Consider the following 26,555-nt stretch of genomic DNA (forward strand, 5'->3'; position numbering starts at 1 on the left):
CAGACGAGACCTAATTTCTAAATATAAACCTTGCCGGGGCTGAGTGAGCCATGACAGCACTTCCTCTGAGAGGTGGGAACGCAGAACACCAGAGCAGAGCAAAAGAAATAGCTGGGAACATCTTTAAAACCTCTGTTAGATCAACAGATAAAATTTCCTTTTCAGCTTCAGGCAGTGAAGCTGATAAGAAACGAACCCCCAAGACACCCAAGGCAGCAGGATGGAGCTGGAGGCTCTGTCAGGAAGAGCCTGAGCAGCACGGTGCTGTCCCACCTCTGAGACATTGGAATCCACACTCTCCCCAGGCCATATCAACTCCCATCAGTGCTAATAAAAGCTGCCACTGAGCAGTGAACAGGATCCCTCGACTTCAACATTGCAGGAGGCACAAGACAGAACAAGGCAGTTTCATACTGGGATGCCAAGGAGGGAATATATTTGCTTTTTTTTGAAAAGCTGCACACTTGAAATCAACACCTCCCACTAGAAATGCTGCATCTCACAGCTCTTCTGCACAGTTAACATCTCTCCACATAAGACACGAGTTAAACTTCAAACAAACATTCCTGGGAAAAAGTGTTCTTTAGCTTAAAGCCTGGAATTAAAGATGTACAGAAAGTGATAGAATTTCCTGACAACGAGGGAATAACAAACATGCAGCCTTTAGAGGCTGCACTGCTCGTTCCAACACACATCTCTCACAGCTTAGAGGATGTTTTAGAAGACAGCAGTCAAAATACACACAGTCACCCTCCCTCCTGTGAAACACCAGGAGTGTTTCCTGAAACTACCACAATATTACCGAATTTCAATATAAATGGACTGCCAGGATAAGGAGACTGTGAGGGTGGTGAGGCCCTGGCACAGGTTGCCCAGAGAAGCTGTGACTGCCCCATCCCTGGAAGCGTCCAAGGCCAGGTTGGATGGGGCTTGGAGCAACCTGGTCTAGTGGAAGGTGTCCCTTCCCATGGAAGGGGGTGGGACTGGATAATTTTTAAGGTCCCTTCCAATTCAAACCATCCTGGGATTCTGGGATTCTAAGACTTGTGTTCAGTGAAGTTTTTCTGTAATACAATTTATTTCCCCCTTAAAGTTATCAGAGCTTTAAAAGAAACAAAGCAGCAAGATGGATGAGCACAAAATACCAGCTGTAAATCTATTTATGTTATTTGCTTATGCTTTAAGAACATGGTAAAAATCAACTCCTTGCAGCCAGTCTAAGTGAAATCACAGAGTAACGTCATTTAAGTGATTATTCCTGTCAAAATAACGAGAGCAACAAAGGCAGCCACCAAATGCCCATCACTATGGGTTTCTGGCCCAGATTTATCTGCCAGCTACGTTCATGGCCTGTTAAACCAAAGAGAAGTTATTAAGAATGAAAAAGCAGGAACTGTTTCAGCACTGGCTCTTGTATCTTCATTAATTAAACCAAACAGCTTCACTCCTCCCCCCACCCCCAAACAAGACAAACAACTCATTTTTAAAGCCCGCTGGCTGCAAACTTGCTTCCCCCTACCCCAAAAGCTCCCTGGGAGTTTAAAGATAAAGTTTAAAGCTAAAATTCCATTCACTGATGGTACCAAAAAAACATTTTGGAGAACAATTCACTGTGCCTTTGTTGAATGTTAAGGCAAAACAATTCAGCAACTACTTTTTGTAGGGTCTGTACCTATTCCAAGTTCAGATTCAAAGTGCCAACCTGTAGTAATTTGTTTTTTACACATTGTTTGTTCAACGATGTTCACCACAAAGGACAGACAGACCTTGGGTAGAATCAGAGCAGGCAATGCAGATCAAAGCTCTCTGAAAAGCAAGAGAGGTGCTGTGTAGGCGTGTAAGTCAAACCAGGGCACTCACCTGCTCCTACACACTAGAGAGAGATCCTACTCTGTGGAAAAAGTCATAGTTCACCAGTTTTTCCAAGGAACAAGCTGCCTTCACAAGCTTATGCTGGTTTAGAAAGGAACACCTGGGAAGATTAACAAAAAATAGGATGGGAATTTCAGCCTCTAGCAGAGAGGGTGACAGGGAAAGGGCTGTAGGATGCAAGAAAAACCCTGGGAAGTGCCCTCCCAGCACATCTGGAACACATGTAGTGAACAAACCACTCCACTTCCATCTTTATTTTGGAATTATATTAAAAAGTGAGTCCAAACCAAATAACTGTGATTCTGCCAGATCAAGTTTGAATGAAAACACCATTTTCATCGACCGCCCAGTACACCAAGAGGAATCACTATTTAATGCACTTTGGTGTTATTTTTAGCACAAATCGGAGCAACTCAGGTAAAACACATCAACCACTTCCAGTCTGAGCAGCCTCAGAATTCATCTTTCCTGTTCTAATTCCAAATCTTCTCCCAAAGAATGTGAAACCCCTCTGAGGTTTTCCATTACTTTTTTGGCAGTGTAAGGGGAACCAAGGGCATCAAAGAACTGCCCTGGTCTAATTGTATAGCAACAAACCCCGAGATCTAAAACAGTTCTGGCTGTGAAACCAGATCTCACACCTATAATAGAACCGAGACTGATGCCACCCTGATTAAATCAGAGATCATGTTTAAGGGTTGTACCTCTGCTCCTCTTACAACGAAGACACTGAGCTGAGGACATGAGATGAAAAATGGAAAACAGCCTCAATAAAGATGTCTGAGAGAAAAATCAACTTCCATTTGAAAGGTCTCACTGAAAAGTAAAAAATTCTGCAAGTTCAGCTACAGGTTCCCAGATCAGAAGTTGAAGAAGTTTACTCACACTATCTAAACCCTGACTTGAGTTTGGACAGGTTTCTCGGCCTTGTACGATGCCAAGTTCTCCACCAGCAGCCACCAGTGCCAGCAGAGACAGGAGCTGGAGGCCACTGGCCCTCACAAGCTCCTTGTTTCAAAACTCCACCGCTGAAGTACCAGCACCGAGTAACTACTCTACAGTGCACCCTAGGCCAGTAAATAAGTCAGGATATGATGAATTACACACTTCATACTAACTCCATAGTTGTTCTGTAGCAAAATGTCAGCAGTTCCAAGGACTACGACCAGGACCCTGTTCCAATCAGATAAAAGAGCTCAAGGTCCATATTCAACAGTCCTTCGATGCAGACGCAACGGCACCAAAGGCAAACTCACGAGATCTGAGATCTCAAGTTTGAGCCCAAGTGAAACCAAATTCACACATAAAGCCAAGCACAAGCAAAATTCCTGCTGAAACAGAGGAACAGCAGCTCCAGCACTGTCACCAGTGACTTAAGAGAAAAGGTCACCCCGTGCCTCCTGATTTCTGCTCCGTAAGCAGTCCCGTGTAAGACAGCAGGACGTTTGTCCTCTGCAGGTTTCACATTCCCATTTTTCAGCCTTCTTTTAAATGAGTTTTTCATTCTGATGAATCCAATAAATCTAAAACACCAGCTTAAAAAAAAAAGTCCAGAGAACTACACCATGCTAACACCGTAACACTGGTTACCAAATATTTTCCTCTTCATTCTTTTGTGCTTACTTGACAGTATTTTCTTACCCAGTCCAGCCAGACAGGACATGGATAGCAAGCTGGGACAGAAATGCTCTAACCAGAGCTGATACAAGGACTGGAAACAGCCCATATGCAAACACCACACCTGCCCCAGGAATGCGGCATCACCTGCACTCGGTCCGTGAGCAAACCCTGGGAGGCCACAGCAGAACTCAGTATATTTACACTTTACAATGAGTAACTGTTTTATTTAATAATAAAAAAAGGAAACAAAAACATTTTAGCCACTTCAGAAAGTTCAGGATTTACCACACCCTGGCACCAAGGCTTGGGGCCCCATTCCACACAATTCAGCTACAGTCACCCAGTTTCCATAGTTCAAGAGTTGGGCTTAAATCACCAGTTTCAGGTACAACCAAAATCACCAGTTTCAGCTCCTCTCCATGAAATAAAACAGAATAAACCAGATTTATTTCCCTTTTACCCACTATAACCCCAAACCACTGCAGCTTTGTAGAATGTGCCAGAACTACAATTGGGGGTGTCAATAATGGCAGTCCCAGCCCAGCCCCTAGGAAAGGGTTTCCCTCTCCCAAGTGGCCTCTCCTCCACCACCTTGCCATGCTATGTAATACAGACTATCCTTCCTGAAAATAACCTGGAGACTAGGAAAGGAATTTAAAGAGGGTTCAGTGTGGCACATGGCCATAAGGAACCAAGAGCTCTTCATCCTTGCTTTGCTCCCAGGAATTATGCCCTGTCTCTGCCCCACCACAGCCTTCACAAGTCACACTGATTGTATCACTTCAATTTCATGACAAAGTAGCAAGTACACTGAGAAAAACACATCTTTTTCAATAAAAGAAGAGAAAAATGATCATCTACCTTAGCTGCAGAGTGGCAGCACTTAACTCTTTAACTGATTTAGCTTCAGGTGTTTTTACTAGAAAATCACAAACACTAAAGCACATCCAAAGCCATGATGGGGAACTGCCAGACACCAGTCTAACTTCCCAGTTTTACACTAGTACTTGTCCTACCTTATTGTGTTGCTTCAAAGATAAACCACATTTTCCCCATTCCCCAAACCTTGATTCCCTGGCAAATGAAAATATCTACCTGCGCTGCAGGAAGAAATCAGCTGGGAACAGACAAACAGCACTACCTGGAAGTGTTTTGGGGGCTATTTTTAGATGGAAAAGCAGACAAGAGGTAGGTTTTGTCATGAGATAAAATGCTGCAACAAACCCAAGGTTTTGCATTGTATTCTCTCCCTTGAGGGTCTCAAAAAGGTGCATCGCTTACAAGCTCGGGTGGCTCTGAACTGGGCTGCCTCTTCCTCAAAGAGGAAAACCTCTGCTGACTCCGCACTGAAAACCTTCGGAAGGACTCTCTGCTCCGGGATGCAAAGTGCCTGAAGGAAGAGGTTCTCTTGAAGGGAGTCCTGCTGCCACCTTCCCCGCTACTCCGCTCATGAGCCACCGCAGTAGTGACTAAATTTAGTGCTTCCTGCAAGGATCTCCGCACTGTACCCATCCACTGGGTCATGTGAGTTTGTGCCACTGTCAGTTTGTCTCCAAGGTAATCCATTTTTTCTCCAGCAGAGATGAGAAATCAATATTCAGTAGCAATTAAAATATATTCTCCTTAACAACCCTGATTTATTTTGCAAAAGAGTGATTCCACGTATAAAATATTTTCGGCTAAGGTAAACAGCACTGCACTATCACCCTCAGCACATTCCTGAAATTAAATAACTAAATATGTGAGGTTGGAGATTGGTATTTGTCAAGTAGGAAAAAATAAAAAGACTTTTCCTACTTACAATCAGATTTCCAGAGTTCCATCAAAATATGTTTAATTCAGCCGTGTTAAAGAGTGAAATCAAGGTTTAAATCCTGACACAGTCACTTGAAATGAGTCCATCTGCAAGCACAGAATTAAGACTCCTAATGTCTCATTTCAGAGCAGGAAAAGCAACTCCCTTTTTAAGCCAAGTTTTTGTTTTGCTGTAAATATCAGAAGGATAAAAAGAATCTGATTCTCCTGGCTCGGTAGCTCGGCAGGTGACAGTATATTGACCAAAGTTCTGGTGCTCCTATACAATCCATTTAGCAGCAAAACGATTAGATCTTCTGAACAGTAAATCCAAACCCTTTTCTCCCAAAAAAAACTCTGCGGGAAGGTGTTAGCAGCAGCAGAATCCCCTCCTCACCAGCCTTCCTGTCTCGGGAACCATTCTCAAGATGTTCCCTCTCAGAAATGCGGAGCAAAGCCCAGGAAGCTGAAGGAGAGCCGTGTCCAGCCTGGTGCCTTCCTGACGGGACTCGGGACTCGCTGGTGCTCAGAGCCTGCCAAAAGAGCTTCTGGATGACATCAGCTCCTCTGCTCCCAGGGGATCCCAGCCGAGGGCCAGCGATGGACCAGCAGCCGGCACAAACTGTCCCCACGCCTCAGAGCCGGCTCCTCTCCTTACACACCCTGGAGAGGCTCTGGGAAGGAGCTGCTGGATGCACAGCTGTTTGGAGCCTGTCTCCCTCCCAGGGTTTTGCCATGCTCCGAGCGCTCCTGACTAAGGCACATGAGGTTACAAGCAGGAGACGCTGCCCCTGGTAGCCCGACCCCTCCTCTCCGTCCCTGCCTCGCCTCTGCTCCGGAGAGGAAACAATGAGGAGGTGACCAGCCGCAGAGGTCTGCCCAAGGAAAGGATCTGGGCTGGGCTTTATTATAGTACAGGCAGGGTTACCATGGCAACACAGGGAACAGCATCTGCTGGCTCCGGAGCAGGCAGGAGTTGCACAGATCTATTGGAATGATTCATAGTTTGCATATGTCACGTGTACTCCCTGATTTTAACCCTTCCTGGGGAGCACAGCTTTGCCAGGGAATGTCTCACACCAACACCAGCAGGTTCCCACTGGGATGTGGTCAAACCTACACCCCACTCCTGCTGCTCGATGGGCACTTGGGCTGTGCCAGCACCTGTACCTGGTTTATTGTGCCATTCGTGGGCTCAAACAGGACACAGCACAGGATCAGCACAGGATAATGATTAAGCCAGAGGTTCACACCAAAGCTGAACAGGTCTGACCATTGGAAGCAGGTTTTTTCCACTTTCCTACACTGTCCCCTGTTGTGAAGAAGGGCTCCATGTCATCCCCCAACTCTGCTCCCTCCTCAGCTGCTGGCAGACCACCAGGTCAGTACCACAAAGCCCAAAATGATTGGGGGTAATAAGAGTACCCCATGGATAAAAGCAGGTAACAGCAAGCAGTCAGGTGTCACCAGCCATGGAATTCCTGGGAACAGCCCACTTGGGAGGACTGGAGAAATAAAAGCTATGGATTCCAGTCAATGACATATGTTTAGATTTAAAAGTCTAAAGTCAAGCTGTGACTAGTTCAGGGCCGAGAGGAGAGAGGCAAGACAGGCATGTTGGAAGCTGCTCCTCTCTTGTTTATTCAAGGGGTTTTTGTGGCTGTTGCTTCATTTGCCATACAAAGTACCATGGTCTTACATCATCCTCTGCTCCTCTGAACTGTCCAGGGGTAGATTTAATGGAACAGATAATTTCTAGAGATTATTTGATGCAATGGTTCTTTCACAATGTTTTGTTATATCAGAAATGTGCCCTGCAGACATGAACAAGCCCGAGATGCTCTGAGGAAATGGGGTGCCTTGCTTTTTGAGCCCTGGTTTTAAGAGCTCAACTTCACCAACCTGTAACTTGCCTCCAAGAAAAACTTCAGTGACAAAATGTAGCATTTTCTAACTTACTTCTCATTTCTGAATATAACTGTTTTGAACATTCTCAAATTTGCAGCCTAATAAAACTCATTAATGATAAAAGAGAATCCAACCAACAGAGAAAACCTTCGTCCCCTCACACACACACTCTTCCCTTAAAGAGCTGCAGGGTTATTTTTGTAAGGAAATGAAAAGAGATCCTTTTGATCAGATGCCCCAAGAGCTGGGTGTTTCTTAGATTTGTAAAGAAATAGAAAAAAAATTAAATTTATCTCCCAGTGTTACAGATAACGCTTCATGAACGATGGGGATCCTGCAGCCAAGGCTGAAATTTAGGACTTAGTGCACATTTTTATGCTGTTTAATCTAAGCTTGATATTTCAAACATCTGAGTTTTGCAAGTGCAGCTCCATGCCTGCTGCAGTGCAGGGAAGGGGGCTTTGCCATTCCAGAGGATTTCAGGCTCCGTCTGATCTGGGAGCCCCCTGAAACAGCAGCCAGAGGGCTCTGACTGTAGCTGCCATGTGAGTTAGTCAGCAGCTCCTTCAGCTCACCAGGATGGGCAGAGCAGAAGCGAAATTTAAGCCCCTTCTGGAATATTGCCTGGGGCAAACAGAGGGAGAGGCACGGTCAGATTCCACCCAGGATGCACAGAACACAGTGTTCCTATAGCTCACTGCAAGAACTTCTCACACGGCACGTGACTTGAAGGATCTGAAAAGCCACTACAGAATATATTCCACTTTTTTGTTACATCTCCCCTGAAAAGAGAAGTTATACCAAATTTACCATTTTTGTCCTTAGAAGATTGTAAAACTGCTGATTTGAATCTATCTGCAATACTAAATTTAGGATCTTCTGGCACCACGTGAACACACTGCTGGGTATTGAAGTATCCTCAGCACTTAAATTACTGCTTAGATTTACACCTCAATTAACATCATGGCAAAAATATCAGATGTGCCTTCACCATCAAATTCAAATGGTTGGAGATTTTTCCATCACTTCAGCTGAAATGTCAGGGAAGTGGAACAAGATGAGCTTTATGGTCCCTTTCCTTGTGAGGGCTATGGGCAGGGACACCTTCCCCTATCCCAGGTTGCTCCAAGCCCCATCCAACCTGGCCTCAGACACTTCCAGGGATGGGGCAGCCACAGCTTCTCTGGGCAACCTGTGCCAGGGCCTCAGCACCCTCACAGGGAGGAATTTCTTCCCAACATCTCATCTAAACCTGCTCTCTTTCAGTTTAAAACCATTCTCCCTTGTCCTGTTACTCCATAATGCTCCATGCAAACTTCCCAGCTGGCAAAAGCTCAAAACTGTATTTTAATTCAACAACAGTATGTGAGTTACACACGGTTTCTATTTAGTTCTTCTCTGGTGATTCCACATCTTTTCATACCCATCAGCCTACGGAACATCGCTCACCCCACACAGATGTTCTCTGACTGTCCCCCAGCCCTTCAGCCCAGCAGATCTGGCTGAGTGAGGGTTTGTTCCTGAACAAGAACAGCACAAAACAATCTTCTGCCCTTGACAAATCCTAGTGATTATCTCACCCTGCAGCCACCCTGGGTCTGTCAGGGATCTGCAGCTCCAGAAAACAGAGTGCACACACTGCTACCCAAACTGCATGACTAATTACCTCGGTACAAATGGGACCTCGTTATTCAAACATCGCTGGATGCTTCCATTATGAACAGCCATTCCACCTACAGCTCAAAAACACAACCCTGCACAAAGAAGTAACAATCCTTATTTCCCCCCCCTCATTCAGTAGAAAACAAAATTCCACGGTTACATAATATTTTCCAAAAGCTTCTTTCAGCTCCTTTTGAGCTGTACCTGCTCTCAAATAGGTATAATTATGTTAATGACTAGATAGGATTGGAAGGTCATTTTAAGGCAGGACTGCACGTAGCACACATGGAACAGACACCCCAGGAGGGGCAGGTGGGACTCGCAGCCTCACGACAGGGGTGAGTCCTTCCAGCCCACCAGGCCCCCCATCACCACCTCCCTTCCAGCAGCACCAATGTGCATGAATAGGGAAGGAAATCCAGCTGAAGACCCACCAAGAGAACACTTGGGATTAATTTTCACCTCAGCTGGGTCCCTAAATGACGCTTTATCAGCACAGGAGCTGGAATAGAAGGATGAGCAATCTTAATTTGGACTAACAGTGAAAACAACATCTCTGCTCTTCCCTTGTGGGACCCTCAGTCAGAAACTCACTCTCATGATGAGTTTCTTCCATCTCATCCCGCTTCAGTTGCCAATTAGCAATAATTCATGCATTTCTGAATGTTTTTCTGGGAGGCATCACCCCACGTGCAAACAGCATGACTGAGTCCTTGTGAGGACCACAGCAGCTCCAGTCCCCCCTCGGGGCTCTGAGTTTGTCCCTCTCGTGACACCCAGTGCTCAGCCCCTCCAGGAGCAGAGCCTGCCCTTGTAAGGCTGTCCTGGCCCTGCATTCCACACCAACTCTCTTTTCGTTTCATTAGTAAGAGAACTTAATTTAACCTCTTGTGTTTGACATTATGGACTATTTAAAGACCCAGCACTGGGCTGGGCTTAGTTGCATGGCTCCAAACTCAATTACTCTTGGGTTCCTCAGACACTACAAACAACTCAGGGTTTTACAGGCTCCTTATTTTTGCTTCTGTATTCTCTATTTTGCCAACTCAATTGTCACAGCTGAAGAGAGATTACAAGCATTCCTAACTACGAGCTGAATTTCTTACATGCAACATCCCATCATGAAGGTTTTTGCCACGTCACCTTCAAATTCTCTGGTCTAGTGGAAGGTGTCCCTGCCCGTGGCAAGGGGTGGAACAAGATGAGCTTTAAGGTCCCTCTCAACCCAAACCACCCCCTGATTCCATCATTCTATGGTAGATCTCTAGATTGGCCACCCCTCCAATCCAAGAATTCCCATGAAACTTAATACAGCTAAAGATAAAGTGCCTTGGTGGTTTTATCTGTTTTGGTTTGGGTTTAATTTTTCAATTGTATTACATATGGTAATACAATTCATTCAGATGCCCAGATGTTTTCACCTTCCCCAGTAACCACAGGCAGTCTACGGTCAAATGAAAAAGGGAAAAAAACCCAAAAGATAGAAAAAAAAAAAAGAGTAGAATGGATGGAGTGTTTTAACACAGGGACTTTGTACAGTGTCCATACAGCAAAACATCTTTTGTAACCTGAAACCCCGGGGGGTATCTCAATATTTACACTAAATGTTTGGTTTTGAGTCCTACTTTCGTTTCCTACTGAAAATAAGCAAGTTAAGCTCACATTCATAGCTCTAATTTATGCTTGTTCAAAATCTTAGACAACTTGCATAGATAACTTGACATGAAAGGTGCTCCCCCCCCCAGCCAACTACAAGAGGCTGAAATTCCATTTCTAGACTTTTTGCTTATATTAGATTATTTTAAAAGCCCCAGGGGCCTCGTAAATCAGGCAACAGGCTCTGGATCAATACTGGTGAAGTTTACACAAGCACACATTGATATGAGAGGCTTTTAAAGAAAGGTGCTAAAGCACTTCATAAAATATCAATGTACCATGGCTGTTTTAAAAAATCTTTACGTTAAACCTAGGTGATAATAACCTCAGAGCAACACTGATTTCTTACAGATTTTCATATGTATTTAATTATCTATAAATTATATATTTTCTATTTTAATGTATTATAAACTCTATTATAATTTATATTTTATCATTACATATCTATATTTTTAATTTTTATTTATGTATTATATGTATTTTTATATCTATTTTACATATTTTAAAATTTTATGTATATATAAAATTTGAAATTATATATTTTCTAAGGTGGGAAACAATTTGGAATTCAGTGCCAGTGCTTTGCAGACCAATACTTTTCATTTCTTCCTGCAGATTGAAGAGCAAAATGAAATTTCCTGGTGCTTGTAACTATTCCAAAATTAATAAAAATCTCCAAATAAAGGTAACTGTGAAATATAATGTTATATATTTTATACATTACATATTAAAAATATATATTACATATATTTATATATTATATATAATTATATTCTTTTCAGGTTTTAAAACAATTCAAATACAATTACCAGTAATAACTGGAACAACTAAAGCCCGACAGTATTTCAAAAAATGTTAATTCTTGTGTCCCTCAAAGTATGTTTCTCCTGAACCTTAGTCAGGCCCAGTTAAACATCCTGAACATGCACAGTTTTTGTACCTTGAATTGTTTCAGTGTAAAACAAAGCTATCAACCTTAAAGCTGAGGAAACCAGCTAAAAATATACAATGTCGTTTGCAAGCCCACGTCCATAAACCTGCAGCACTTCCCTTCCAGCTCAATGGAGGAGGAAAAACTGAAAAAACAGAAACAGGAAATTCCTACAGCACAAATAGGCTGGAAAGGACTAAACTCATTTTCTTTACATCTGTTTATGTCTAAAGGATCAAGCCAAGGAAAAGATGAACAGTTGCAGACTGTTATTAATGGATACAAATAAAAATCCACGCTGTTCTCACAAGGCAAAGAGGGTGAGCGGAGTGCAAGAAAAGCAGGAGAAGGCGCTGCTCCTGTTCCACACCACCTGCCTGGAGCGATCCCATAGCATTTCTCCTCCTCACAGAGGGTGCTCAGGGAAACTTCCAACTACTGAAGGCTCAGATCTGACTTACAAAATTCACAGAACACTCTGAAGGAAGAGCTTTTATTTTTTCCTTTGTGCAAGGGATTTCCTTCCTCAAAGAGCAGCAACATGGAGCTGGAGGGTAAAATTTCATCTTAACCCATTTCAGCACGATCACATGCTGCCTAATGCCTGTCCAAAACACTACTCTTCCATCTTCTCCCTACAAAACACTATTCCCTGAATCTTTCATTCATATCATCACTTCTTGATGCCAGGAGGCAGAATAAATAGCAGGTGTAAGTTAACACAATAATTTCTTTGTCCATTTTAACTTGCCATGTGCCATTTTGACGACAAGAGCAGTATATTTATTTGCCATTGCTGTGTAACAATGAGTGCACACATGGTTCCTTTACTTCCACATCTCTCTGCTCTTACTGCCTCCTCCTTCTCCTCCTCTTCTTCCTCCCAGGCACAGCACAACAGCCCCACAACAGCCCCGTGCTCCCACATCCTCCAGGACATGGTTAGTGCACTGGAGGGGACCCCAAGCTGGGGGACCCCCATTTGCCCCAAGCTGTGCCCACCCACTTCACTCTTCTGTGCCCAGACAGTGCTCAGCACGAGGCCACATCTGAACCTGCTCCTCAGGGCCATGGTCACAGGTGTGGCCTTATCCACATTTTTTAGATTAAGTGCATTATTTCCTGCTCCATCCGGAGCTTTGTGGAGCTAAAGGGTTGATTTGCTGAAATTCCTTCTGTGCTCTCAACCAGATTTGATGTGTTTCCTGCCCTGAACTGTGCCATGCTGCTGAACTACGGGATGAACCCAAAAGTAAATCCAGCCTCATCCAACACCTGCAATCCCCAATCCTGGTAATCAGACCTTCCCAAACACACCCTGTGGTGAGCACACAATGCCACCTCCCCTCAGGTGCCAGGGGTTTATCAGCCTCCACCATGAATCACTAAACCAAAAATTACATTTTTTCCAAGCTTCACTCAGACTCCAGATTTACCCGAAGTTACATTTTAAGAGCAGCTTTGCCCTGCAGTACAAAGTTCTGTTGTATCCTGAGGAAAGTCCTCCACGCAGAGTTACTTTCCCCATGCTCAAGTTGCTCCCTAAAACGCTGTTTCCTTTCAGTACAGTAAACAAGCACTGGCTGCATGAACAACTCACAACTGCTGAAAGGACAGGAACAATAGTGGGAACTTGGCTGTCTCCCAGCATCAGCGACACGGACAACAGCTTGGGAAGGGCAGGAACTGAGTCAAAACAACTTTATGTCAAAATATTAGCAGGGAGGCAGTGAAGTTACCTCTGCTTTGTGCGTATAAATGAGGTTTAACAATCCACTTTAGCCTCGTGTCATAGAATCCCAGAATGGCTTGGGTTAGAAGGGACCTTAAAGCCCATCCCATTCCACCTCCAGCCTTGGACAGGGACACCTTCCACTATCCCAGGTTGTTCCATCCTGGCCTTGGACACTTCCAGGGATGGGGCAGCCACAGCTGCTCTGGGCACCCTGTGCCAGGGCCTCCCCACCCTCACAGGGAAGGGTGTTTCCAGAAGCATATTCACTTCTCCATAGTTAAAATAAGGGCAGAGGGGCAGGGGCAGACAGCCCCGCTTCCAGCTGCTCTGAGCCCGGAACGACACAGTCATTACAAAAAAATTACCAGGTCTAAAAACAGTTACATCTCACTCAATGAAAACCTTAATGCGACAAGTTAACCTAGAATGTGCTATTTCATGAAAGCATTTTATGCTAAATTAAACTTAATACCCCCTGTAATTATAACAAACTGCCTTGGACTGAGCACGTGTCCCCGGGCAGGCTCGGGGCCGCCGGCCAGCAGTGCTGCACGGCAGAACAGCAGCACTCCCTTGTGTTCCTGCATGGAACCGGCCTCCTCAGACAGGGTTGGCCCTCTGCTTGCTCTTAGCAACGACACAGGAGTCAGAATTCCTCTTCCACAGCTGCATCCAGGAACTGGGGAAACACCCTTCCAGATTTTTCACCACAACAGGGCACATGGTACTCAGGTTATCTGAAAGGGAGATTTGGCTGCTGACAGCAGATACATCCAGACTCTACCTGGGTGTGAGGGATTTTTAACTCTTTGGAAGAAACATATCCCTGAAACACTACTGCCCCTCCAGCAAAAGCAAATCCGACAAGGGAATAGCAGCATTGTCCACAGGAATCCCTGGCAGTGCACACAGAGGGAAGACACGCTACACCTGCACAGAGCACCTTCCACCTCTTGGAGTGGGATAACCCTTCTTCAGAGTGGGATAACGCCCCTCAGAGCAGGATGTCCCCCCCCAGAGCAGGAATGACCCCCCTCAGAGCAGGGATGACCCCCTCCCCGTGGCTGCAAGCTGATGGTTACTGTTTCCTTCCATCGCTAGCCCAAACTCTGTCACAGTGACATGTCACAGCAGTGGTTTATTAACCAGCTGCCACTTCCTTCACAGTCACCTGATGAAAGGTATCAAAACCACTCTTTAAAGGTAGCAACTAATATCCTGTCAAAACAAATTTTAAATCTTGCCTCTTTCTTAAATACTACCATTTTCTTTTGATTTTGTAATTTTTCTTTAATGACTGCCAATAAAGAATAAGGTCTTTTTAAACCCTCGCAGTGCTGCAGGGTAACATTTTATTTAAAACATGCCATTTTCTTTGAGTGCTTTCAGGATGCAGCATTTCTTTCTGTTTGAACAAAGACAAGTGTCAGACTGAGAAAAAATAACTCGTCAAGAATGGTACCAGCACGGTGAGGAGACCCAGCACCACGCCCATACCAGAAGACCAAAACTGAGCAATGAATCCAGAGCCCACTGTCACATCAACTGTGTGTCACAGATCATGTACATGTAACACAGACTTACAGGACTGAGGACAGTTTTTCTGCTCCTAACTGGTCTCCCACAGGCTTTTCACACCTTCACTTTGTTAAAATGGAGCCAAGGTCACTCTTGGACCATAACGGTTTCATGTTCTCAAGGCATCTTCAGCCACTTACCTGCCCTAAGTGCTTTTCCTGTTGCACTCGGTTGAATTAATGAAACTGTCAAGGGGCTGCCCAGGGAGGAGGTGGAGTCCCCATCCCACAAAATGCCCTAGGGCAGAGCAAGAGCTGGTGGCAACTGAGACGGCCAAGGACAGGAACAGAATCGACCAAGAGCACTCCACTAGTGGCTGTGTCCACAAGGAAGCCAAAAGAGTTGGTTATTGGTCAAAGGGCACCGGAACAGGAAACCCCAGTGCTGTGGCTGCACACCTGGCACAACCAGTCTGGTGGTGTGACTGATGCAAGCAGCTGGACAAGACCATTGAGTTGCACTTAAAGGACTTATTGTGCAAGTCAGACCTAAAGATGTCTTGTATCAGCTGCAGCAAAGCTCCTCACCAGCTGAAAAAGAGATGATGGATACCCCATGCTCCCTGGAAAATACTCGAATATAATAAACAACAACACATGGTCACTGCAAGACTGGTGCTGAAATATATAATTACAATAATTAATCAATTAGAAATGATGAAAAGATAGCAGCAGGAAGGACATGGCAGAGCAAAGAAGGAAGTGATGATGTGGAACACAGAGCTTCCAGTACCTGAAGGGAGCCTGCAAGGAAGATGGAGAGAGACAAGGGCCTGGAGTGGCCCTGGAGTAGGAAGAAATTCTTCCCTGTGAGGGTGGTGAGCCCTGGCACAGGTTGCCCAGAGAAGCTGTGGCTGCCCCATCCCTGGAAGTGTTCAAGGCCAGGTGGGATGGGGCTTGGAGCAACCTGGCATAGTGGAAGGTGTCCCTGCCCAAGGCCGGGGGGGGGCTTTAAGGTCCCTTCTAACCCAAACCATTCTATGATTATGATTCTATGATTCTCAAAGAGCCCTCCTAGAGGCTCCTAAAAGCTTATGCTGCAATCCCCAAGGTCCACCTGCACTCTTGGCTTTTGTCTCTTACTGCTCTGGCTTTTTGCTACTTGGCACAGCTGCAGCAACACTAGCTCTCCTTAGTCCATCTTCTGCCATCAGAAGTCCTGTCTTCAGACTTCCCAAGGAACCTGACCCTCAGTAATTCCTGTTTCACTGTGATGCACTGGGCTACAGAAAGCACCAGTCAAGAAGGAACCTTATTTCCAGGCCCTGCAGGACACCTTGTTAGGAGTGCAAATGATCCAGGTTTGATAAACTTGCTCCTCTTCTCATTATTACACTCAAACTGAAAAGGGAGCTCAAGGTTCAGTTACTGGACATCTAATACAACCCGTGGAACAAAACATTTTGCTGGACACAAAGACACTTCTCAGAAACTCAAGAGCTGTCACTCACCCAGAGGACCCAGGGCACAGACTTCTTGGTGGCCAGTCACCATTTCACACGGACTTGGGCAGACCACAAACTCTGCTGTGCTCAGGAAATACTATTTGTCACAATAACACACATCCTGTTTCAAGATTAGAAGAGGAATCGGCAAAGAATGAGCAGAGAGCTGGCACTGAGTGGGTCCAGTGATGTCCAACAACCCCAGCACTGCAGGAGTAAAACAAATACACAGCAGAGAAGATGCAACCTACCAGTAACTCAAGCAGCTTTAAAAATAGATTATCATTAAAATATTTTTAATTAAGAATTACAGCTTCTCCAGGTACGTCTGCCTAATGAATAAAGCATCTTAGCTCCCCAAGACAGATTAAATAACACTTGACAACCAACCCCAGCATCTCTGGTTACTCTCGGTTGTAAGTAGAGAGAACTGATAAATATCTCCTTCAGCTGCAACAGCAGCACAGAAAGTGACAGAAGGCACAACTGTGCTTGTCCCTTAAATTTCTTTTTTAATAACATGAATATCACAACTTCCCTTCCAGTATTTTCTTGCAACGTATCAGGAGAGTGTGCACAAATGAAAGCACCTAAGGAATACTTCAAGGCCTCTAAAATGGAATATACACCCAGAAAATACAACATACCTGTTCTGTTACAGACTAGAAATGCACAATATTAGATCCCACCATCCCAGGGACCTTCTGGATTGATCCAAAGTTTGGGTTGATTTGGGTTTTTTCCCTGGCCTTACGGAAAATCACATGTAAAAGCAAGAGCAGGGAGAGAGCCCTTTCAGACTTCTCACACTGGCAAAGCACAATGAACATCCACCCCCTCATCACACTAATGACTAATTGTTTAGTATGCAATTTAAAGAAAGCTCATCTCCTAAAATCTAGCTGCTCAAAAAAACCCTTAATGTCCAAACACTTCTATGCTTTACACTACTACAGTTTCCAACAGGAGGTTCTTCACTATCCTCTCCCAGCAGCAAGAAATTTGCAGTAGGCAATCTCACCTCACACCTGATCAAAGCACATACAGACAAGGACTGTAAAACTCGATGTGAGGGAAGGAATCTCTTACTAGATTTTCAAAATGCAACAGCAAACAGCTGACATGAAAAGGTTTGGTGTCAGTCCTGATTACACGCTGAATTTACAGCTGAAAAAGTTGAGATTAATCGCAAGCTACAACAAACAAATGAAAACTGATCTTTGATTAGTACAGGAGAAATTAAAATATTAAGTAATTAGTTCAAAGCAATATAGTACCTACTCAGAAAGGCTTTACAAATCCAATTTATGTTTTATAAATGTGAAAATTTCAGACACACAGCAGTCACTGTGCAGAGCTGGCAGGGCAGCACTGTCAGAGCAGCCTGTTAAAAAGAGCTTTTCATGACAGGGAGCCCTGAGGAGTTTTTGAAGAGGAAGTGATCACTGAGACATCAAAACCTATGAACAGTCAAATTAAAAAGGAGGAAGGAATTGTACAATTACACCCTCCTAAAGCCAAGAGCACACGTCCTTTTACTGGAATAGCAGGCAGTGGATGGAGGCAGCAGCAGGGCAGGACAGTCCTAGGGTAGCAGCCCTGGAGGCCAGAGAGACCTTTGACACAATGAGGGAAGAACATTCCTAATATACAGCAAGCTAAACTACAATTCCCATGGATAGGGATTAACAAGGAAGAAATTTTGACTCCCAAGAGGGTTATCTGAGGCACATTCGAGTAGTCTGAAGTTTGAAATGAGTATTAAAGATAAAACAGCCCTTCTTACTCAAATAAATACCAAGTTTCATGTTACTACTCAGAAAGGAACTGCCAAGTAAAGCCTTCCCTACATATGAACATTCCCAGGATTTCTGGGAACACCCAGCTCAGGAAGCAGGGTGACATTAAGAGCACACTTACCCACAGGTACTGCAGGAACTTCAGCAGCCGGGGACAGTAATAATACTCCATTTTCAGAGCGCCGAGTTAACGCAAAGCCATCCCCGCTCCAGGCAGCCTCCCTGCTCTCCCCGCCTCCAGCACAACTTAAAAGCAGACTGGAGCAATTAAAAGCAACATGAATAATGTACCGTGTGTGTCTGTGGGCCCCACGTCACCGCGGGCTCGGCGCCTTTAACACGCTCTGGGGCTACTCAGAAGCAGCCGCTGAGCCACCGGCAGCACGTGACTCACCCACTTATTATCGAGCATCTGAGCGCTCCCAGTGCTCCCATCCCCATAATCCGGAATGGGTTAGGCTAGAATTAGTGACAGGACTTTGGGTTTTGCAGTAAAAAGCCCTTCAGAAGGAAAGAGAAGCTCTAAACCCCCTTGGTTTGCAGGGTTGGTTATGAAACACTCTTAATGCCATTGGGGCCGCTCGCTGACCTTGTTTTTCGGTGATGTACAAGAAAAACCCACACGTGCAAGAAAAGCTCCTGTTTTTATGTTCCTTTAACATAAAAATGTCTTTTGTGAACAAGAAGAAACAGACACAACAAAGTGGCTTTTTATACACCCCTGGAATGTTCCCAGCAAATGAAAACTGCCAAAAAAGGAAGAAAACCCAGGCGGACGACTTTTAACCACCTCCTCAGGCTGGGTTTACAAATAGGAAATGGTGGAGTTGATGGACAACAGCTGTGGGTGGTTTGTGAAGAGCAGAAATGGGAACTGTAACACTGCTTTTTTTACCTATGTCCTTTTTTTGATGGGAAAAAGAAAGGTAAGTGCCAGGAGCCCATCACAGAGGGCCCCACTGCCTGTCCCCTCCCAGCACTCATGTCCCAGCTGCCTGTCCCCTCACAGCACTCCTCCAGGTGTCCTCCCAGCACAACCACAGCTACTGTATTTGGAGGATGAGTCTCAGCACACATTCCTCAGGTTTTAGTTCGCAAGACTTCTATCAGCCTTGATGACTCAATCAGGAATTGAGGTTTGTGACTGAACGTCAGAAGGTTAAAGCCCTGTGTCAGCTGTGATGTGATCACTGCAGTTCAGGACATTCAATACTTGTTAACACCTCCTGAACTCCCAGGGCTTGTCCCTGACACACTGCAGGGACAGAGCCTTCCTGGGCAGCTCTGAGTGAGGAACAGCCCCATGTCCAACCACAGCTAAAAACCAGAGAGGGTTTGGATGCTGCAGGTGGTCACATCTATCCCTCCACCTGCATTCCAGCTCCAAAAGAAAAGACCTCCACAACAGCCTGGGGCTCCAAGCTGTGCAGGTGAGCTCTGCCTGCTACAGGGTCTGAGATGTGAAGTTGATTCAGTGAGATAAAACTCCCACTCTGTTTAGAGCAAACATGAAAACAACTTCATTTTTATATCTACACTGTGCTGCAGAAGGGCTAAAACACAGAGAGACAAGTACCACCCATAGAGAAACCACAGATGATGACATGATGTAAGCCTAGCAGTGATATAGGAATTTTTATAAAAGCATTACTCTGTTTTTTAACTCAAAGCAGCTAAGAAATGCAATTTAGATTAGTGTTAAATCTCAAGAGTATCATCCTTTGCAATTTGAAACACCAATCCCATATTGTCAAATATATTGCAATGGTTTGATTTCAAAGCTGTCCTTTGTAATGCTTTGAAAAACAACCTAATTACAGTAGAATCCCTGGAATATCATCATAAAGAAATTACTTCTCCAGAGGTAAAATGATACTACTGCTCCTTGCTTCCATACGAAACCATGTTCATCCATAAGAACCTCGTTCAGTAGCTGTCCTGGCAAATGTCATTCAAGCAGTTGTTTGTTATCATAAATACAGCAATTATGGGGCATAATGGGGAATAATGCAACAAATGGATATTTATGTAAACTGGTTTGTCAAATACCAAAGAATATCATTATCAGCTCATCAACTGCTTCAATGGCGAATGTGAATCAAAGTGAATCATTCATTCTACAATAACACTTGTCACTTTGAGCTCTCAGTCTTACTCAAACAAATATCAATATCCTGAGTGACCAAGAATATGCAGTGCAGAATACTTTTTGTTACTATGTCACAAGAAAAATAACTTCCCAGCTGCACAGACCAGACACCCCTCAAACCAAACAGCAGCGCTATGTCACGTTTCCATCTAATCCTCCTTTACAAGTGCACCAGAGGAAACAGAGATCGTGTTCAAATTCCAAGGAAATACGTGATTTAACTGTGACTCTGCCGTGGCTCATTCCTGACCCCTCGTGTTCTTCCACTTCCCATGCACTGCGATGTGTCTCTCCACCAGAGGGGAGTGTTGGAACGTGCTGCTGAAACAGCGACTCCACGCCCAAAGTCTGTATTTTCTCCAAACGCAACGAAGGCATAACCTTTGTGCACAAGAAATGGTTTGGTTTTACATAATCTGCTGTGATATCTGTGTGGGGCTTAGGAAGACACGAGTGTGGTGAGTTTTCCACCTCCCAAACGCAGGTAAAAGCCCCTTCCATGCACCTTCTCGCTCACACTTCACACACAGGAGGACCAAGCTCACCTTTGGCTCCCAGGGCACACTGCACACCAAACACACCCTGTGGGGCTTTCCAAAGCAACACAGAGGAGTAAAGCACTCAGATCCTACTGAATTCCAGGGGATGCCACACACGGAAGAATTTTCTATTTTCCTGGGGCTGAGTCTTCCTTTCCCACCTTCCTTTCCTGTCTCAGGCTACATTTGGTGAAGTTAAAGGATTATTCTGAGTAACCTCCCAATTAACAACCAAGTTGGAGAATAACAGTCATATTTATTCCAGTACAGCACCTGAACAGTTCAGTTATCCCAGCACTCCTTCTGACAGCACTTCTCTCCCACATATCCTACCTTGCCAACGACACCTTTACACATTTGCACCATAAGCTGATGGCATGTAACAACTTCTAGGGATTAAATGATAACTGCCAATTCTGTAAATAACCCAAACTCCTCCTGAGATGAAGCCCACGCTAAGAATGGAAAAGAGAAGGGGTCATCAGCCTTTGCATACCTTCCATGAAGTTTTAAAGACTAGAACTGAAGAACAAAATGAGCCTGTTTCCAAAACCCCTATTAGGAGAGTTTTTTATAAAATTCTGATAGGTTTGGGTGTTTCCTTTTGCTCTACTAGAAAAGAAAACTCAGTCCCTCTCCCTCTTTATCTTTTCATGTGCTCTCTGGTAAAGGGCTGCAAACAGAGTGAGTAATGACAGAATAGGGTCTCTGCAGAGGGCAGTGCAGCTCCTCACCACACAATATGCTGCCAGAGAGAGAGGACAGGGGAGGGTTGACCTTGGTACAGTCAGAGTGGCAACGTCCTTCAGTCTCCCCTTTTCAAGTCCCTTATTTCCCTCATAAAATGTTGGTATTTCATTTATTATGTAGCTTTTGGAACATCCAGACCTCTGTTTTGTTATTTCAGGACAACAGCTGGATGGAGGGTGCTATCTTCCAACACAGATTTATCTGTGGGCTAAAGTCAGGACATCCTTCTGAAACTGAGAGTATCACCCAACAACGTAAGTGGGAATTCACCCCAAAAGTATGTGTATTAGAGACACATCAGACTACCCAAAATGTCAGCTGTGATCCTTCACAGAAACACTTCTCTGTGTGTTGCCTGCAGAAAGAAAATTAAACTCCTCCATTTCTCAGGCTCTGACACGGTTCTGTTTGTCTGCACAATTTTCCAGAAATAAAAATCTGAAATCAAGTCATTTTCAATATCTGAGAAACCAACAAAAAGCATAATGCTCTAGAGATTTCTTAAGAGTTCAGGGTGAAAATTCCTCACTTAGGAAGCAAAATGAACAAGCTACATGGCTGATGTTTTGCGTGTGAAGGGTTGGCAGGGAGCAGTGGGATCCCAGGGAGGAGCATCCTCTTGCCACTTCAACTCCCCAGCAAGTGCATCTCTGCCAGGCACACACACTTTCTGTCACAGGCCTTTGCAAGAAGGAAAACAGCTGCATCTCCCTCATCCCTCCCAAAAACCTCCTCCAAGATCACCTACCGTCCCGAAATCCACTCTTCTCTCCTTATAGAAACTGTGGCGGCTCCTCTGAGCAGACACTGAGGAAAAGTCTGTTCCCTCTGTTTTGTCTGAACTCTGCTTGGTCCACTCTTTCCTAGAAGCCTGTAAAATGCAGTTGTGAATGCTGTTAGATATATAGCCATGAACATCCTATGCTTTAATCATAGAATCATTAAGGTTGGAAAAGTTCATCATGTCCAACCTTTGGACTGCATTCACATGTCACTGTGATAAGGGAATCTCTTGCCTCTCACCAAAGTCACTATCAGCAGTGGAGTTCCACAGACAAAATAATATTTGCTTCATTCAGAAAAAGACAAAAATAACAAAAACAAAGGGAGGTCCAAAAAGATCACTGCTGATAACTTATAAAATAAATAACTTCTTTTCAAGTAAATATAAAATTGGAGAGTTAACAATTTAACATCCCAGGTTCATAGCATTAATAATATAATAAACACATGTTTTAAAGCTTTTTCAAGCTTTCCATGGAAACATCAATAAATATTTATAGACTTACACCAAAAATCTGGTCATTTAATACAACACACATTCCTCAAGAAAACGGAACCCGAAAGGAAATGAACTCTAGTGAAAAGTATGAACCTGCTCCCTTGCTGCAGAGTCACAGCTGGTGCTGAAAAGTGGTACGAGACACAAGAAAGGCTTTAATAAATAAAGTTCAGTTTCAGTTACAGGAAACACTTTGATACCATTTGGAAATACCTTTTTATCTTCATGGAAGAACAGTTCCGACGGAGCTGACACCTTGTGTTTCCACCCATGATCCACACTTTCCAGGGGGAAGCTCTGCCTGGACTGATGTAGATCCTTCCTTCCCCTCACTTCCTGCATCAGTGGCAGACTGTCCCTTCCTTGGCGGCATTTTTCCGAGTAGGATCGTCTCAAATCCGGGGGTGCTGTTCCAAAACCAGACGTGTAGCTCCTCCAATCAGTTTTAATCTTCACGCTGGAAGAGTCGCCCTCACACGTCGCCTTATTTGCGCTGTCTTTGCTCCTCACTGTGGAGCTCCTCACTACGTTTTTGCTCCAGTCACCCTCTGGAGACACCTCCAAGAACTGTTCTTTTGTCACCAACCTCTTCTGTAAAAGCCCATCATCTGCCTTTATGGACAACTTGGAAGCAAAACTGGCTTCCAGCCTCTGGTCTGTCCCCACTACGTTTACAGGCTGTACCTTCTCAATTACGAATTTTGGACTCTGATTCCTGGAGGTTAAATTCACTTCCTCGTCCTCATCAACGATGAAAGTTTTCTTCCTACTGAATTCCACAGGTGAATTTACAAACTTCTCTGAGAAGAAGATGCTGGGGTTTCCCCAGTAAGGAGGGCTGAACTTTCTGTCTTTGGACTTCGGCTTATCAAAGTCAGGGCTACGTAATTCCAGTTTCTCTTTGCTCTTTTCATTTAGAATTAGTTTTTCTGGCCTGTGCTGCTCTTCTACACACTCACCTGGTTTGTTATTAACAGAAGAGTGATCTGATCTACTCTTCCACTCGTTCCAGCTGTAGGAAAGACTCGTCCTATCAGACACATTTCTTTTGTTCTTTGATTTCTCCCTACTCAATGAGCTGAGATCTTCAGAGAGCTTATCTTGAACTTTACTGGCCTTGGTTGACTCTTCTTTATATTCTGCCATAAGTGCATCAATATCAAGAATTTGGGATCTGTAACTATCCTCAGCCCTCCTGACAGGTAAATCAGGATTATTTTCACTCCTTTTCTGGGGGCCTGGTTCAGAGTCTTTACGTACCTGTGCTGAACATGGGGGTTCATGGGAAGAGGAGACTTTCCTTCTGCTACTTTTGAGATCAATTTGAACTGTGTTTTCCAGGTTCTGTTTTAACAGGAAAGCATCAACATCTATAATTTTCTCTTTAGAATGATCCAGACCTTTTTCATGATGCTGTTGGTTATCCTTCCGAGACATATGAAAATTGCCAAATGCAACGTTTTTGGATAAAACGGCATCTTTGTTGTCTTCCTTGATCCAATCCTTGCTAATATGTACCTCCCGGGAGTCCTCTCTACAAGTTGTACTCATCACATTTTTATTTGGTTGCTGCAATACAGGTTTGGACCTTCCTGGAAAAACAGGGTCCAGATTAATTGCTGCTCCCCCACTTGAACTGGAAACTGTATTAATTTCACTTGCACTGGGAGCACCAACAAAGCTTTTCTCTTTTTTGATACCAGGAATCTGATAAGTCACTGCAAAAAAAGTTGCCTTTGGCTCGAAGACAGAACTCTGATGTTTCAAGTAATCATCAGAACTGCCAAGAACAGCCTGGTTTGCCTCACTCCCTTCCAGCCCTTCTTTGATATTTTTGTTTCTCTTTTTAAGTGAATCCTCATCCAACTGCAATAAATCTGTCCGACTCAGCCTCTTGATATTTTCAGGAGTGAGCCGCACAACTTCTTCTGCCTTGGCCGACTCCTGAGGCAAGGTCCTCCTCCTCCACCTTTCAGAAATCTTCAAGTCAGAAACACTACTTCTGCTTCTCCTGACTTTCTCTTCTGGATCTGTTACTCTGAGTTTATCACTGTTTTCAGGAGCTGCACTAGCCAAGCTAAAGTCTCGCTCTTTGAAATTAAAGTCCAGACTTTTCCTTAACCCAAAGGCCCCAGATTCCTCTTTATTTATGGTTTGTACTTGTGCACTAGGATGGTGGCTAGTGGAAGGCTTAAAAAATTGTCCACCTGAAAGCCCTGAGGAAGAATGGGCCCCGTGTTTACTCACACTTGTTGAAACAACTTCACGATCCAGGTTAGTTCTGAATTCATAAATGTCTGTCCCACCTGCCCGAAAACTCCTTTTCTCAGAAGAGCATTTCACCACATTAGACTTCTCTGGTTTATCTATGGAAGAGACTTCACTCTTATCACTTCTAATTTCAGAATGTAGCTTGTTTACTTTCTCATTAATTCCCAAAACTTTACTTTTGTTTGTGGAATAAGGTATTTTCTCAGTTACTATTAACAGTGAATCAGGTTCTGTTTTATCAGAGTCCTTTTTCTGTTCAGGTAAAGTGCATTCACTGGAGAGAAAATCACTAGGTTCTCTCAACACAGCCTTGCTTGTAAGAACTTTTACCTCTCTAGCTTCTGAAATAACAGTATCTTCTTTCAAGTAGAGAGTGTGACTACTTGCCCTCACTGACTGCCCCGTGTGTCCAACATCCTCATCAGTTTTATTCTCTTTCACAGATGATTTTCTAGCTCTGAGTGTCATGGCCTTTTTCTCAGGAGCCATTGTGATGGCTTCACTAAGAGCCCTTTCCCCACACGTCTGAAAGACTTCATACCTGGGCTCTATTCGTTGGTAAATTAGAGACTCTTCTGCATTTTTAGCAGTGGGTTTTTCACTTTTCTCAGCCGAAGATTTTTCTAAAAGAATCGTTTTCTTGTCTTCACCTGAACAAGCTGGTTTGCCACTTTTCTCTACATCTGCTGTGTGTTTGGATGAATCAGATGGCTTGTAATGCTCCTTCTTTGCAGTGGTAGTTTCCTCCCCTTCCGCCATCCACGATCGTCTGCTGGGCCCCAAAACCACCACGTCTTGCTTTGCCTCAGGCTCCTGGTTCCTTTTCAGTGCAGCATCAGCCCCAGAGCGCTCAACAGCAACGCTGTGTCTCTGCACATTGTGCTCAAACATGGTAGCTCGGACAGTTTTAATGAAGGGCTTTTCCAGAAGTGCTGGGTTTAATTTTTTTTCAAAACTGCTTGTGAACAAGACAGAACTTTCACTTTGCTGAGAGAAATGCTGAGCATCCCCAAGGAAGCTTCCTTTCCTCTCTAGCTGATCAGGTGTATTGGTTATCTTTGAAATGTGCCGGGATTTCCAAGGCCTCCCAGGAACATGTGCTTCTGTGAAATCTGTGCCTTGTGCAACCTTCAGCTCCTTACTCTGGAATGAGAAAATCCAATAGTTAAGAGAGTTTGTTCAAAGATGTGCAATAAAGTTTATTGTAAAACTTACTTGCACCTACTCTGTGCAACACAGGGAATCAAAGAATACTGGAGGTCTTACAAGAGTTCAATGTTCTTTTCAAGTTTAAAATTTAAAACTTGGAGTTGACTCCAGATTCTCCTAAAAAAAGCTGAAGAATGTCAGAAAATTAACACTGAAGACATTTATAAAGATTTCTAAGTCTGACCTATATTATTCTAGGAATTCAGGGGAATTTTTTTAATCCTACTTTCTTGTCTTCCATTAATGAAAGATTTCCTTTTAAAAAAAAATTGCTCTTCTTGAAAATAACACTAAGCTACAGAAACTTTGCACCTGTAGCTCATAGTTTCCTTACCATATATTCTATCTTAGACAGG

General features: G+C 44.1%; 1 protein-coding gene across 5 annotated transcripts in view; it reads right to left on the minus strand.

Annotated features, from left to right (window-relative positions):
* The window catches only part of KIAA1671 (KIAA1671 ortholog), a 69,314-nt gene that overhangs the window by 17,044 nt on the left and 25,715 nt on the right, over window positions 1-26,555 (minus strand). For 3 of the 5 annotated variants that reach the window (XM_039384139.1, XM_039384140.1, XM_039384141.1), the window contains 2 exons: window positions 22,933-26,133; window positions 22,186-22,308 (listed from right to left, as the gene is read on the minus strand). In XM_039384139.1, coding sequence (XP_039240073.1) covers window positions 22,186-22,308; window positions 22,933-26,133 — 3,324 coding nt within the window. Of the gene's footprint in view, window positions 1-4,773; window positions 5,288-18,120; window positions 18,193-22,185; window positions 22,309-22,932; window positions 26,134-26,555 lie in introns of those variants that run through there. The other 2 variants (XM_039384142.1, XM_027722317.2) reach the window with 2 other exon arrangements.

This window comes from Pipra filicauda, unplaced genomic scaffold (assembly GCF_003945595.2).
Source record: "Pipra filicauda isolate LSUMZ 115617 unplaced genomic scaffold, ASM394559v2 scaffold33_size4404698_pilon, whole genome shotgun sequence".
NCBI classification, from domain to species: Eukaryota; Metazoa; Chordata; class Aves; order Passeriformes; family Pipridae; genus Pipra; species Pipra filicauda.